The 13,374-nt window shown below is 32.5% G+C and overlaps 1 protein-coding gene across 1 annotated transcript; it reads left to right on the top strand.

The window, feature by feature from the left end:
* Positions 1–2,916: 2,916 nt before the first annotated feature.
* LOC134248179 (paramyosin-like) lies at positions 2,917–5,019 on the top strand. Its single transcript, XM_062730604.1, has 2 exons — positions 2,917–4,261; positions 4,880–5,019. The coding sequence occupies exons 1-2, from the start codon at positions 2,917–2,919 to the stop codon at positions 5,017–5,019; spliced, it is 1,485 nt and encodes a 494-aa protein (XP_062586588.1).
* Positions 5,020–13,374: the final 8,355 nt, after the last annotated feature.

Consider the following 13,374-nt stretch of genomic DNA (forward strand, 5'->3'; position numbering starts at 1 on the left):
GTCAATATTCAGTAAACTAGAGTAAAATTAAAAGCTTCATTAAAGCAGCTGTAAAACTTGTTAATATCCAAAAAATATATAAACTGAAATATGTGAAATTTACAGCAACATATGTCTGTTTTATAGACACGTAAACAAGTAGATTTCAATAAACAAAAATTATATGATGGGCATCAAAAATGGATACCGTCCTTGACAACAATGACTTACAACGACCGATGTAAATTTGCGAAAATAAAACAAATTATCACTGATTATGTTTTATTGACTTTAAGACACATAGCAAAATTAATAAAAATCATTTTGAGTAGTTCACACGGTTTTAAAGAAACATTTGATAGTAAAAAAGTTAAAAACTCAAAGGTCAAATACTCAAATACTCAAACTTAGAAAATCATCTCTCAGAAAGAAAAAAAACCAAGTACAGCAAATCATAGGATCTGCCATATTCCAGTATACGAAGGAAACTCTAAAATGTGTTCTAAAAACAATTAGAAATTGAATGAAAATGTTACAGACATGTGTTTTAATTAAAAAGGATATTTTAGTTTAATCATTAAGACTAAATCATAGAAAAACTTTTTTTTGGTTTCTTTCCGAGCCCCAATGACATTATTCTTTGAACATTATTGAACGTCCCTCGTATTTGTTGTGTTTATGTGTGCAGTTACATTCTATTCAATTTAACAGAAATCAATTTACTTATTTTTAAAATCAACATGCCTGTTTTGTACATATGGAACACACTTAACGGCAAGTAATGTCAAACATAGTGTCAATAATTATTTCTAAAAAATATCCCTATAGATTGTCCTCATCTAATACAGAGTATCTGTTATTTAAATACTGCCTATACTATTTGTACATACATGCACAACTCGCGTGTGACATATTTTTTCATTCTTCCAAGATTCTTTTAAGGTTTATTCAGGATTTTTGCTGAGTAAAACACAAAATTGCATCGTTATCTACTGCACCGCGACGTTCTTAAATGTCATCGTTTTTGTCGTTTTCCATGATTACTACCTATATTCTCAAGTAAATTTCTTTTCAACAAAGCAAAATATCAAACAATAGTTTTGAAGACGAATTTATGTGACAATTCTGAATTTGAATCTCTCAATCTTTCAAATGAAGGTTGTTTGACTTGCTCCGCGATCCGATTTTTGCATTTTTAAAATTTTTAAAATCTGACGTTTTCCAGGCCTTTTTATGATTTTGATATTTTACATAACCGGCGCCATTAAATCTGGAAATCAAACAGAGATATCTAAATGCCGAAAAAATTTATTAATAGCACAATGTGTTCACCAAATCGATGAAAAGAAAATATCACTCCACATTTCAATACAGATCTTGCAAGATTTTTAAATGCACGAAATGAAGACAAATTTGATAAAATGTTTTAATCGGATTGCTATTTTAATGAACCATAAAAACGATATAAGTAAATACTTAAGGTGTTGTACTATTGATAACATCTGACTTTGAAATTTAATTCGATTCGCAAGATATCAACAGATGCCGCCTCTGGTTGGAGGCGGACGTATTGGCACCGGTTCTGACGGTTTCCTGGCATGTAAAATATCAAAATCGTAAAAAGGCCTGGAAAACTTCCTGTTTTAAATAAATCATGATATCTAAAAAAAAAATAGTGTTTTGGATTTAAAAATTAAATTTTGATTACTCATGACGTCAAATAAAAAGATATAACATCGAACAAATTTCATCAAATTTTAAGTATTCAAATAAATTAAGGAATTTGACAAATAATGACAAACGATTGAACATGTGCGATAAGTCAACAAATATTTTTTTAAATGATATGGGATTTGAATTAGACATTGAAATAAATTACGTAATCTGAACTTTTTTTAAAAGAAAGCGGGGGGATGTGTCAACAAATAAACCGTCAGATACTAAATTATTTTTGCATGTGCATGTATGATATCTTTTGCTGTCAATTATCATTAGGAAAAGAAAGAAAATCATACATTTTAATTTATAAATAAAGTCTATAAGCTCTTCTATTAAGGGAACCAATATAGTCTTAAAATGGCCAAAACCACCCAGCCGTGTTAAATAGGAGCTGGATACGCGAAGTGAAATGTTTAATTAATGCTTTCAATTCTAGTAATGCCTACCGGACAATCTTGATGATTTCATTATCCACAGTTGTACAACAACCTTCCCACACTTGAGATCCCAGATCAGTATTTTTGAGCAATTGATTTTATAGAATAATCATTACAATTTATATCCTTTGTGCAATAAAATATATCTATCAAAATCGAATGACAACTTGTTATCTCAAAGGAGAATGCATATTTATACGCATTAAGTCAAAGATCAAATGCAAATGTACATTTAAGTAGGAGTTTACTCTCAGAATCAAATCACAACTTAATCAAATCAACGTTATTGATAAATGTTATATATTCTTTTCACTTCTCATAAAAAGTATTGTTTATAAGGTTACTTAAATTGTCAATGATGAATTAAAAAAATGTTATAATTCGTTAGTAACCTTTGTACTGATTAGGTGGCTTGTTACAAGTATTTCTCTGTAGACAAGCAGGAAGTTCTCTTCTGTGAAGAGAGCTACTAAATAAGCTCGTTGATGGAAAGTGAAAGTGTATCATTAAACTGAAGTATATGTCATAACGAAGGAGGATGAGATCGTGGAAAAGATCTACAGTGTAAAAGCTTTCCTAAACCAAGTAAGTGCCATATTGAATTACAGAAGTTTCATATCTATAAAAGCCAAGGATAAAAATCTTAACATCATCATCCTAAAGTTAAGATATTGTTCAACTTACCCATGTGATTTGTTTTGAATACTGAAAGGAAATTCACTTCGAAGGAGAAAAATCTAAGACATTTCTTTTCTTGTATATTTCCTAAAGAAGATTTAGAATGGATAGGATTTTATTATCATTTGTTGTCATTACTGGTGCAATACCTAGGAGCACACAGCAGTTGCTTTACGATGACAAATTGGCAGGCACAGATAATAGAATGCACCGTGATTATGAAATGTTCAGTCAAATGAAAGATGTGATGTTAAGTAAATTATCTTCTATTGAATCCATAATGGAAGAGAACTGTGAAAAACGTCAACATTCTTTAATTGGGAGTATACAAAATGAAATGTCTCGGATTGATCAAAAAATTTCAAATCTCAAAGAAAATATAAGCAACGAAAAAAGTGGATACAAGGATTTTGTAAGGAAAGAAATAAATGTTATCAAAAGCAAAACCGAAGGTCTTGAGTCGAATATCAGCGAATTAGTGAAATATGAAAGTATGAAAAATGAAGAGAAACTATCACAGTTGAAGAGTATAATGACATCTTTTACCAATGAAAAGACTAACAGCATCAATGAAACATTGCATCTATTACACCTATCAAATGGTACAATGTTAAGGATTTCTAATATGGAGACATCTTTAGCAACAGCAATGAAAACGCTTGGCAATGATACAAAAAGTAAATTAAAGGAATTACAAAATGAACTCAGAAATAGCAGCCTTCAACATTATGGATTGATAGGAGAGCGAATTGATGAGATTGAAGCAAAAACATTTGAAGTGTCAAAAGATATCGCTAAAAACAGTCAAGTATTAAGTCGAGTTTCAGAAAATGTTTCTTTTATAGAAGATAAAGTCCGAAATATTTCTGGTTCATTATTTGAAGCAAGAGACAATATGTCGAAAAATTTCCACGACATTGAGATTCAATTTGAGGCAAAAATACATGAAAAATTTAATCAATCCCAGAAAATTGTATCGACATTGGAAGTTTCCTTAAATGATCTCACAAACAACAAAATTAAAGAAATTGAAATGCATTTAATTGAGACCAGCAATCTGACTCTTCATTTGAATGAAACATTCTTAAAAGTTGCAAACAACCTTACGGCATCATCGATACGCGGACTGCCGTTTTGCACGGAAACGACCAATGAAATAAGAAAAACATTAAATGAGACAATTCAAAATATATCATCTGCAGATGATGATATATCCCAAAACTTTAGAAACATTAGGAGCAAAATAAGCTTACTGGAATCGGATACTTTGGCACAGCAGAGTATCAGTATCAATTCTCTTACCGGAGATGTGTCGAGTTTGCAAACATCGCTTCAGAATATCCAACAGTTGGCTTCAGATCGCAGTTCAAGACTAACCGCCATTGAATCACAACAGAGATCTTACAATATATCATTGAATACTATTTCAAATGGTTTGAAATCATTTAGTGAGTATACATAAATGTTTTCGTCAATTTTGTCGGTTAAATTTATTGTAGTTGGTTATTAAACTAAAGAATTTCACGAGTAAGAGTTTGTAATTACGATTTATTTTTTACGATTTCGAAGTACGGGGTACAGGAGAAAATCATATCACAATTTGGCCCCTATTGCTCAAAACCCATACTTCCTTAAACTAAACCTTCGCAACATGTTCGAGATTATAGGTAAGCGGCTGTAAGGTGTCATTACTACATGTAGGGCGTAGCATTTACTATTTCATATGTTACAGAAAGTCAAAAGTTTTAACCTTATATCTAACTGACACTTTTTAAAACCCTCTTGAAACAATTTTTTTCTATATGCACATAATTGATTTTTTAAAAAGAAACTGTTATCAAGAACATATGTTATCTATGCTATTAATTTCATTATCATACATCTAACATTAAATAAATAAAGTTAAAAACATTGTCAAAAAATACTAATGATCCTCGCTCTCTATATTTCTGAGATTAAGACGTAGCTCAACTGTACATGTGCGTTTAATGTGTTGGTAGAGCTGATAATTAAACAAGAGTTACTACATTATGGTATAATATTTTAATATTTTTTTTATTTTATAGTTAATGTACGAATCACTGCTGGTGGGTCTACCTACGGGAGAGTTGAAGTATACTATGATGGATCATGGGGGACTGTTTGTGACGATGCCTGGGACGATAATGATGCACGAGTTGTTTGTAGGATGCTAGGTCGCAGGTAGAAGTGTTTTATAGAAATATTTCTTACAAGGCCTGCCGTCACTGTAGCTCAGTCGTTAGAGTGTTCGAATGGCGTCTGCAGCTGATCTACGTCTAAAAAAAGCAGCTGTTCCAAGCGCTCAGCATTTTGAAGTTAATGCTGCTGGTCATTCTTATAAAACCTTAAAAACCGAGGCCATGTATCACGATAGGCGTTGTCATGATAAAGAACCTTGTGTTCTGAGTAGCCATAAAAAGGTTTAAATTTGATGCCTTTCAGCTTCTCTGGTACTTGATAACGTGTTTATACGAGTGAACAATTCTCGAAATGGACGAAAAGCATCAATTAATCAATCAATTTTACATAGCCTTATTCATCTTAAATGTCGAACCTGAACCTATGAAAATTTGTACAAAATCATTTTAGTCGTCCGCGTGTTCAGTGTTAAAGCATCTGCGTTAGCGTAAGGATTGGATCTTTAAGGATGTACAACACACCTACCCCAAAAAATTCCTGTCGTTTAATTTTCGTTATTTTCGTATATTTAGTACATGACTATATCTACTGCATGTATGCATATTTTGGACAAAATCGTTCGAGTGGTTTTTGGACAGGAACTTCCGAAAGTTACCCCCCTTTAGTTGTTTACAAGGAGAGAAAATTTTTAATCAATGAACTACTTAAACCTTGATTTTCAAAAAAAACAGGTTAGATATAAATGTCAAATTTCATTGGCTTATTCCTTTAACCATTTAACACAAAAACATAGTCATCTTTTTGATATACATATCATCAAAACAATTTTTAAAGACCTTAAACTGAAAAACTATGAATTTTCCAAGACTTGAAAATTGCGTATTTTTCAAATTCAAAATTTTTTTGTGAAAAAATCTGTCGTTTAATTTTGGTAAAAAACTTTCTTTAGGTAGCTGGTAGTAAAAATAATCTTCATAATTTTTTGTATAATTTTTGTACGACCAGTTTTGATTTAATAGAGGAAAATTACCCCCTCCCCCTTTCTCAATAAATCACGTTCCCGCGCGTCTTTTTCGATCACTTTGTTATATGACTCTACAAATACACATTAAAAAAATTAAATTGGAATATTGCTTTTGCTTGAAAAATATATTAACTTACAAATTTAAAAGTTCTCATATGTAAAGCGTATTTAAATGTAGATTTTTAGGCAATTTTTGAATACCCCTATCACCCCCACCCCTTCCTATTTTGCGTCGCAGACCATTAGCGTTTGGCGAAACGTCGTTTACAGTGCAAATATACTGGTATTTCGTCAAGAATCCCGGAGGTATGCATTAGTTTTGAAATTCATGAATGCAGAATAGATATTGACTACTCTTTTTATATGTATCAGGAAAAAAATTACTGAAAGATTTTAGTGTTTAGTCCATATACATATGCGTTATGCATTCCATATCACCTGAAACCTGGATACGAATTCAAGTTTTGTTGAACTTGAATATGTTGATTTTTAATTTTATTTCTTTAATTTTATTCATTAAAAAATGGTGTTTGTTCAACTCTCCTGTGATATAAATGGAATAATTGTAGTTTCTTTCATGTCATTATTTTCAAACGAGACAGTATGTGGCCGTGGGGATACATCGACATTTGCATTAGATGTACATACACCCCTCACGATATTGTACGCATTTCTTTCAATGTCGTCGCTTCTAAAGCTAAAATGAAAATTCCGTATTCGTCCACATTAACTCCAAAATATCAAACATTAAACTCTTCATCTATTTCAATTTATATCAAATCGCACATTGATATTTTTTAAAATCTTATAGGCTACGTTTTGTTTTGATTCGAGGAAATGCGAACCGACATTGTTGACAGAAAGTCAAAGTTACGATTTGCTGCAATAGGATATTCATAAATGCAGATAATTTCAGTACAAGTGAACAATTCTTTTCAATTCTATACTTACATTGTGTATGTGAGGTCTATAGTATTCAATTCTCGGATTTATCAGGTCTTGCTGTAAATGTATCTGATTCTGTGGAAAACCGTGAATAAAGGGAGGAAAATAAACATCTCCTACATTTTCAGAGTTGTTCCTCTTTGATCAGTAAGGGTCTGAGAACAACATCGATTTTACATTGTAAAAAGTTTTTTGTTTATTTATTGTTGTTTTATTTAATTAAAGAAGAAAAACAATACATGTATTTATATCGTGTATGCACAAATTGTAATGAAGGTCATTAATCGGAATGTTATATAGCCAATTGTACATAATGAGAATTTCGGCAATGTAAAATAAAATTTTCAGAATAAAAGAAAATTCTGCGCTTTGATAAAAAATACAATCTATTGTATATGAAATGAAATGAAATAAACATTAAGGGATGGTATTTTATGTCTTGCTTTTTACGGAGTTTAATCGGGTTAATTAAAAAAATACTTATTGATTGAGTATGGTACGCACAATCACAGCCAAGCCCCATATCCCAATTTTCTTTCATGATTGATATACATCGGGATCGTTTTACTCGTCGTTTTGACGCTTTATTTTTGACGTTAAATTTGACGTCACGTCAAACGTTCAATTGAAATCGCAAGAGTTATCTCCCCCAGTGTGTTGTACGTCTTTAAGTCGCGGGCTCGAATCCAATTGTAGGGTATGGAGACTGGTCCTTTAGAACGTATAAATGGAGTTCCCGCTTGTTGCAGTTGGGGCTTGCACGAAAAAGATCATGAAATTCATTACACACTGGCCCTTAGCGCCTAGTATAGGTAAACAATTTGCAGCTCTCCGACCGGGCAATACGAGGGCTTTCAATAAATAATGTCCTGGACTGTATGACATACAATACAGATATCGTATGACATTAAACTTAACTTTCTCTCATTATTGAATCTTTAATGAATTTATAACAGTTTATGTGACCACTTTTCATCACATAGTTTCATCGTGAGAAGCTGGGAAACAAGGGCTATTCGAGACACTGCATTATAAATCAATGGTAAAGTGTCAGTAAACTAGAGTGAAAATAAAAGCTTCATTAAAGCTGCTGTAAAACTTGTTAAAAATCCCAAAGAAATATTCACTGAAATATGTGACATTTACAGCAACCAATGCCTGTTTTATAGACAAATGAGCAGACGGATTTCAATTATAAAAAATTATATAATGGGCATCAAAAATGGGTACCGTCCTTGCCAACAAAAATTATATCAACTTATGTACTGTTTGCCAAATTTCAACAAATAATATTTGATGATGTATGATTGACTTTAAGACACATAGCAAATTTGAAAGACATCATATCGGTAGTAGTTTACTCTGTTTTTAGGACACGTTTGACGGTAGAAAAGCTTAGTACTCAAACGTCATTCTATATTTTGAAATATGAGTGAAAACGACAGCGTGCACGAATGTCTTAACAATTCTTTTAAAATATCAGTAATTGTAGTTATCCACCTTTGTTTGAAAATCAAACAGATGATGAAACTTTAATCTATTGGTTAAAACACTCAAAACAAAATTTACCATAAGATGTACGTTTACTTGATAAAAACAGCGAAAGTCTGACAAGAGCAAAGATATGCAAGAGCAGAAAGACAGATCTATATGCAATTTTCTTGAATATTAGTGGTATTGTTGTTCAAATTCGTATTTGGGGAAACGGTTTGATTTCTGGAGGAGTCTAGAAAGCAATTTTTTGCAAAGAATTCGAAAGGTTTATTGGAGGTAGGACCAAGAATCAGGAATCCACTATATTAAATTTCTTCATGACAGCGTCCAAATCCGCACGCCCTGAAGAGTAAAGAGGTTTTTGGAATAGAAAGAAGGTTAATGTTTTTTCACATTAACAATATTCGCCAGATCTTTGATCTTTTGACTTGTTTCTATTTCCAAATTTGAAAAAAAACACCTTTCAGAAGGAAGGAACAAGTCCTTGAAATCATAGGTATCTGCCATTTTCAAGTATACTAAGGGTCATACCCAAAAATGAGTTCTAAAAACAATCAGAAATTGGATAAATAATGTTACGGACATGTGTTTTAATTAAAAGAGATTAATAAGTAAAATCATGAAGACTAAATCATTGAAAAGCGCCTTTTGCTTCTTTTCGAGCACCGAGGACATTATTTATTGAACAGCCTTCGTAGTTGGCGTCCACACAGTTAAAAATTATCGAGAAGGATGATAAGCAAAAAATAACCACCTCTTTTCAAGCAATGGTCATTTCAATTGATTTTATCAGCATTATTTACTAATTAATTATTAGTATGACTTTATGACTTTAAACGAGACTGCTTAATATATTCCTGTTTTATCAACTTGTTGTCAATAATTAACATCGTTTTAGAAATTGTTCATACTCAGATCATGCTCTTGCGTATCGAATCAACTGCGATATACAAAATCCATATGCAGGTGATGAAGGTATAAGAAAGGGAAGTTGACGATAGATAAGTTAAAGTCATCACATTTATCATAGAGCTTAGTTATTTACCATTTACGTCTTTTTCAAGTAAAATATCAAGTATGAAATATGTGTGTCAGACTGTGCTCTGTGATATATCGTATCGACATGGGAATGGAAATTACTCTTGTTAATTGACAATACCTCATCGATAAATCTAAATGTCGAGTTGAAGGCCACAACATGTGTTTTCTTCCTTTCACGCATAAGGTTTTGCACAAGTTCTGCTTCATATACAAAAAGAAGGTTTCCTAATAAGGGAACGCAGTTGGTACCCCTGGGAATTTCAATAGATTGTTTGAAGACCCGGTCTCCTGTCAATCAGAAAGTCGAGCATATTTTTATGTCAACTTCAGAGTACTTGTGAGTGCAATCAGAATGTAAAAACTTAAGAGTGTATAGGAATATCGTGACAAATCTATCATAATTGCAATCAAAACTTTTCAGATGTATGTAGTCATTATCAACTGATACAAAACATGGAGAGGTTTTCCTTTATAACACTTTATGCATATGAGAAGCTGTGCTAGAAAGACTTTTTTCCAGAGAAGCTTAAGTTATTTTGAAGCTTGGATTTTACCAGATCTACGTCATAAAAAAAAATGCCAAATGTCCAATCACTACTGCGCCATGTAGCATTTATCTGTTTTTGCCCTCTTAAATATTCCCCACTTGTTAATATTAAGTGGTACTTTACTCTTAAAGATGATCGCGTACAAGGATTAACGCTGGTCGATGAATGCACTAGAAACTAGCAATAACAACAACAAGTTGCTGTCCTTTAAAAACGGACTGCAATACGTGGACCATATGCATGTTTTTCTAACCGAAATTCAATTAAGAAAATTTCTAGGTGTAGTGAATATTCATGTAGGTTTGTTAACATTTTCTACAATGATCTGCTTCCTTATGACTGATTGTAGTCTCAAAGCAAAATTGTAAAATTTTATCTGCGATTAGCGTCGTTTAGTTTTGTCAGTTTCAAAAATCGGGCTATTTTGATACATGTAACCCATAATGAGCTTGACACCTGTTCTGAAATCTATCAGGGGAAAATAGAGATCTGTTGGTTCACGTGTATCACAGCTCTAGCTGTATGTAGCACGCAGATTTTTTTGTCCCCCCCCCCCCCGCATCCACACATACACAGTAAAATTCGTTGCTATAAACCTCTATCAAATGGTATTTGGATTGCTGGAATGAAAACTTATGTTGCGAGCCTTGATGCAAAAAACTAATGGCGGTGAAAACATGGTCTATCTTTTAAAAGCTAGAACTTGTCGTTGAATGACGTTTTTCAATCAAGTTGTTAAGTAACATGTATCTATATACTGCAAGGTCTTCCTACTTTTTAAAATGTTTAAAAAATAGAATCAAAGTTTAGTTTGTACCATAGAATCAAAGTTTAGTTTGTATATAAAGGTATATGTATAAGAGGGAAAATCGGATCCGCCAATGAATATGTCAATGTGATACGCGGATTTAAAATTAAAGCGCGATTTGCCAATGAATGGCATATTCTTATTCGAATAGGGCAAATTACTCTACGGGCAAATTACCTAAGGTGCGAACTCTCCAGCATTCTCGCGCATGCGTAGCCTGTCGTTTGCCCTTGGCATCCAGTTTAGCCTCGCTTATATATTTACTGCGTGGACCTCAGGGTCTACGCAATGATTTTTTTTAAAACTGTGAATAAAACTTACAAGCACTAGGATCACAAGAGGGAGAACTCGGTCAGAAATTGGAAAAATGTCTACATATTTATACACGAAAGAGCATTCCTAACTCTTTCACCACATTAATTTTGTAAAGAAATATAACAAAGCTTTGCTTCAAATTCTCAAACTCCAAGTGGTTCAACAATTTTGTTAACAAACGAGTACCTTCGGATGCACGATAGGATATTTAATTTAAACAAAATTTTATTCACGATAGAATACGGGACTTTGTAAATTAGCACAATGTACACCGATACTCCATATGTATAACTGCAATGTACAATGGATCTAAATTTATTATACCCCCCCCCCTCCGCTTGAAAAGTGGGAAGGTATACTGTAATCGGTACGTCCGTCCGTTCGTCTGTTACGCTTTGGGGTACCCTTTAATTATCCGCAACTACTCTTATACCACTGACTGAAATTCAATGAAACTCTCGCAGAATCTTTGTCACATATTGCCATTGTGCAGCTTTTATTTTACTTTTTGATCCTACACATATCTTGGGTTTCCCGGCCACAGCAAAACATGGACTTTGCCATTATAACGATGTGGGAGGCGGGGGGTATCATTTAGTGAGCTCATTGCTCACAGTACCTCTTGATGAATAACATTTTAAACTCTATATTTATATTTTTATTTCACAATCAAATGTAAATATAGGGAATCACTGTTTAATTTAGTGGGTATTCCAGGGACATCAACGATGGATGGAAACGTGGGATAATTCATGCATAATGGGCTTTCAAGTTATCCCTCATTTCCAACCATCGTTGATACCCTTGCATAAATATCGTTGATACTGTGAAATACCCAACAAAGTCAATACTGATTCCTTAATTGAAACAGATTCTAAATCATAAATGCCCTCTGTGTTAAACTTGAATAGGAAATAATTCCTTATGTCTCTATCAATTCCGTGTGTCGACAAATCAATGGAAGTAAATTTTACTAACTACATTGTTAGTATATATCTTGATGGCTTTTTTTTTCTTCATATATTAGAACAAATTCTGTTTCATTTTCATGCAAAAATTAGTACGTTAATAACGGGACGCAATTGGTATACCAAAAGAAATTCTGATATTTTAATTTGTTGAAAGACACTGCCTCAAAAAAAAAAAAAAAAAAAAAAAAAAAAAAAAAAAAAAAAAGAAAAGAAAAAAATAAAAACAACAACAAAAAAAAGAGAAAAAAACAACAACAACAAAAACAAAAAAAAAACAAAAAAAAACAAAAAAACAAAAACAAAAACAAAAAAAACCCAAGATATTAATCAGAAATTCGGGCATATCATCAGCTTCAGAAATCTTGTGTGTAGGATTGGACCGATTTTAATTTTCTTTTTTTTTTTGTAATACAAAATTCCGATATAATCTGCATATTGCATAATTATATGATACTTGTGGGCATATACATGTTCAGTGTACGATCAGTCTTATCAATTAAATTATTATAAGAAGTTAATCCCAGACGTAATCGAATGGATAGAAACAAATATTGAATTTAATCACGTTTATTGTAAAACAATGATTACATTTTGTGGCAAGTATTTGTCACAATCTATTTATACATAGATGTAAATACATGTACCCCGGCAGAATCCAGGGAATCACTACATGCCTACCGGGATAACCTCCCCACTGACCTGGCGCGATAGCGCCCCCACAGGTGACTGTGGTGGGAACAGACCTCTTGGTACCAACAACAGTGAATGCCACATGGAATGAATGGAATGAATGAATTCAAGTTCTAACTCAGGCCCGAGCTCTATACCTGCTCCCCCTGAAATACCACAACAACATGGGGATAATTATACCCCCAGGGGTAGACCCCAAAAGCCTGTCCTTGGTAAATTTTATAAATTAATGTTCATGTATAATAGACACTTGTAAGCTAGTCTCTCCATGTAATCAAGATTCATCTTAGATTAAACTTATATCAGACCAATTAATTGAATTTGGACTAATTACTTGCGGGAAAAGCAGGCACTTTCTATACTATGAAACCATAATGGTCCAGGCAAGATGTCAAACCAAAATGTACCATCCTAGTGCATTTTAATTTATTCTAAAAAAAAAAAAAGAGTTAAATTCTTTTAATTTTTTTTCCCTGACTTTTAAAATAAATGGGTTTGGACCCATTTTTTTAAAAAGTATTTTTTTTTTTTAAATTGAGGGCTTTTTCCTCAAGGACAAATGGTG

Source organism: Saccostrea cucullata, unplaced genomic scaffold (assembly GCF_032062105.1).
Source record: "Saccostrea cucullata isolate Sc308-1 unplaced genomic scaffold, CSIRO_AGI_Scuc_v1 ctg5127, whole genome shotgun sequence".
Classification (NCBI taxonomy): domain Eukaryota; kingdom Metazoa; phylum Mollusca; class Bivalvia; order Ostreida; family Ostreidae; genus Saccostrea; species Saccostrea cuccullata.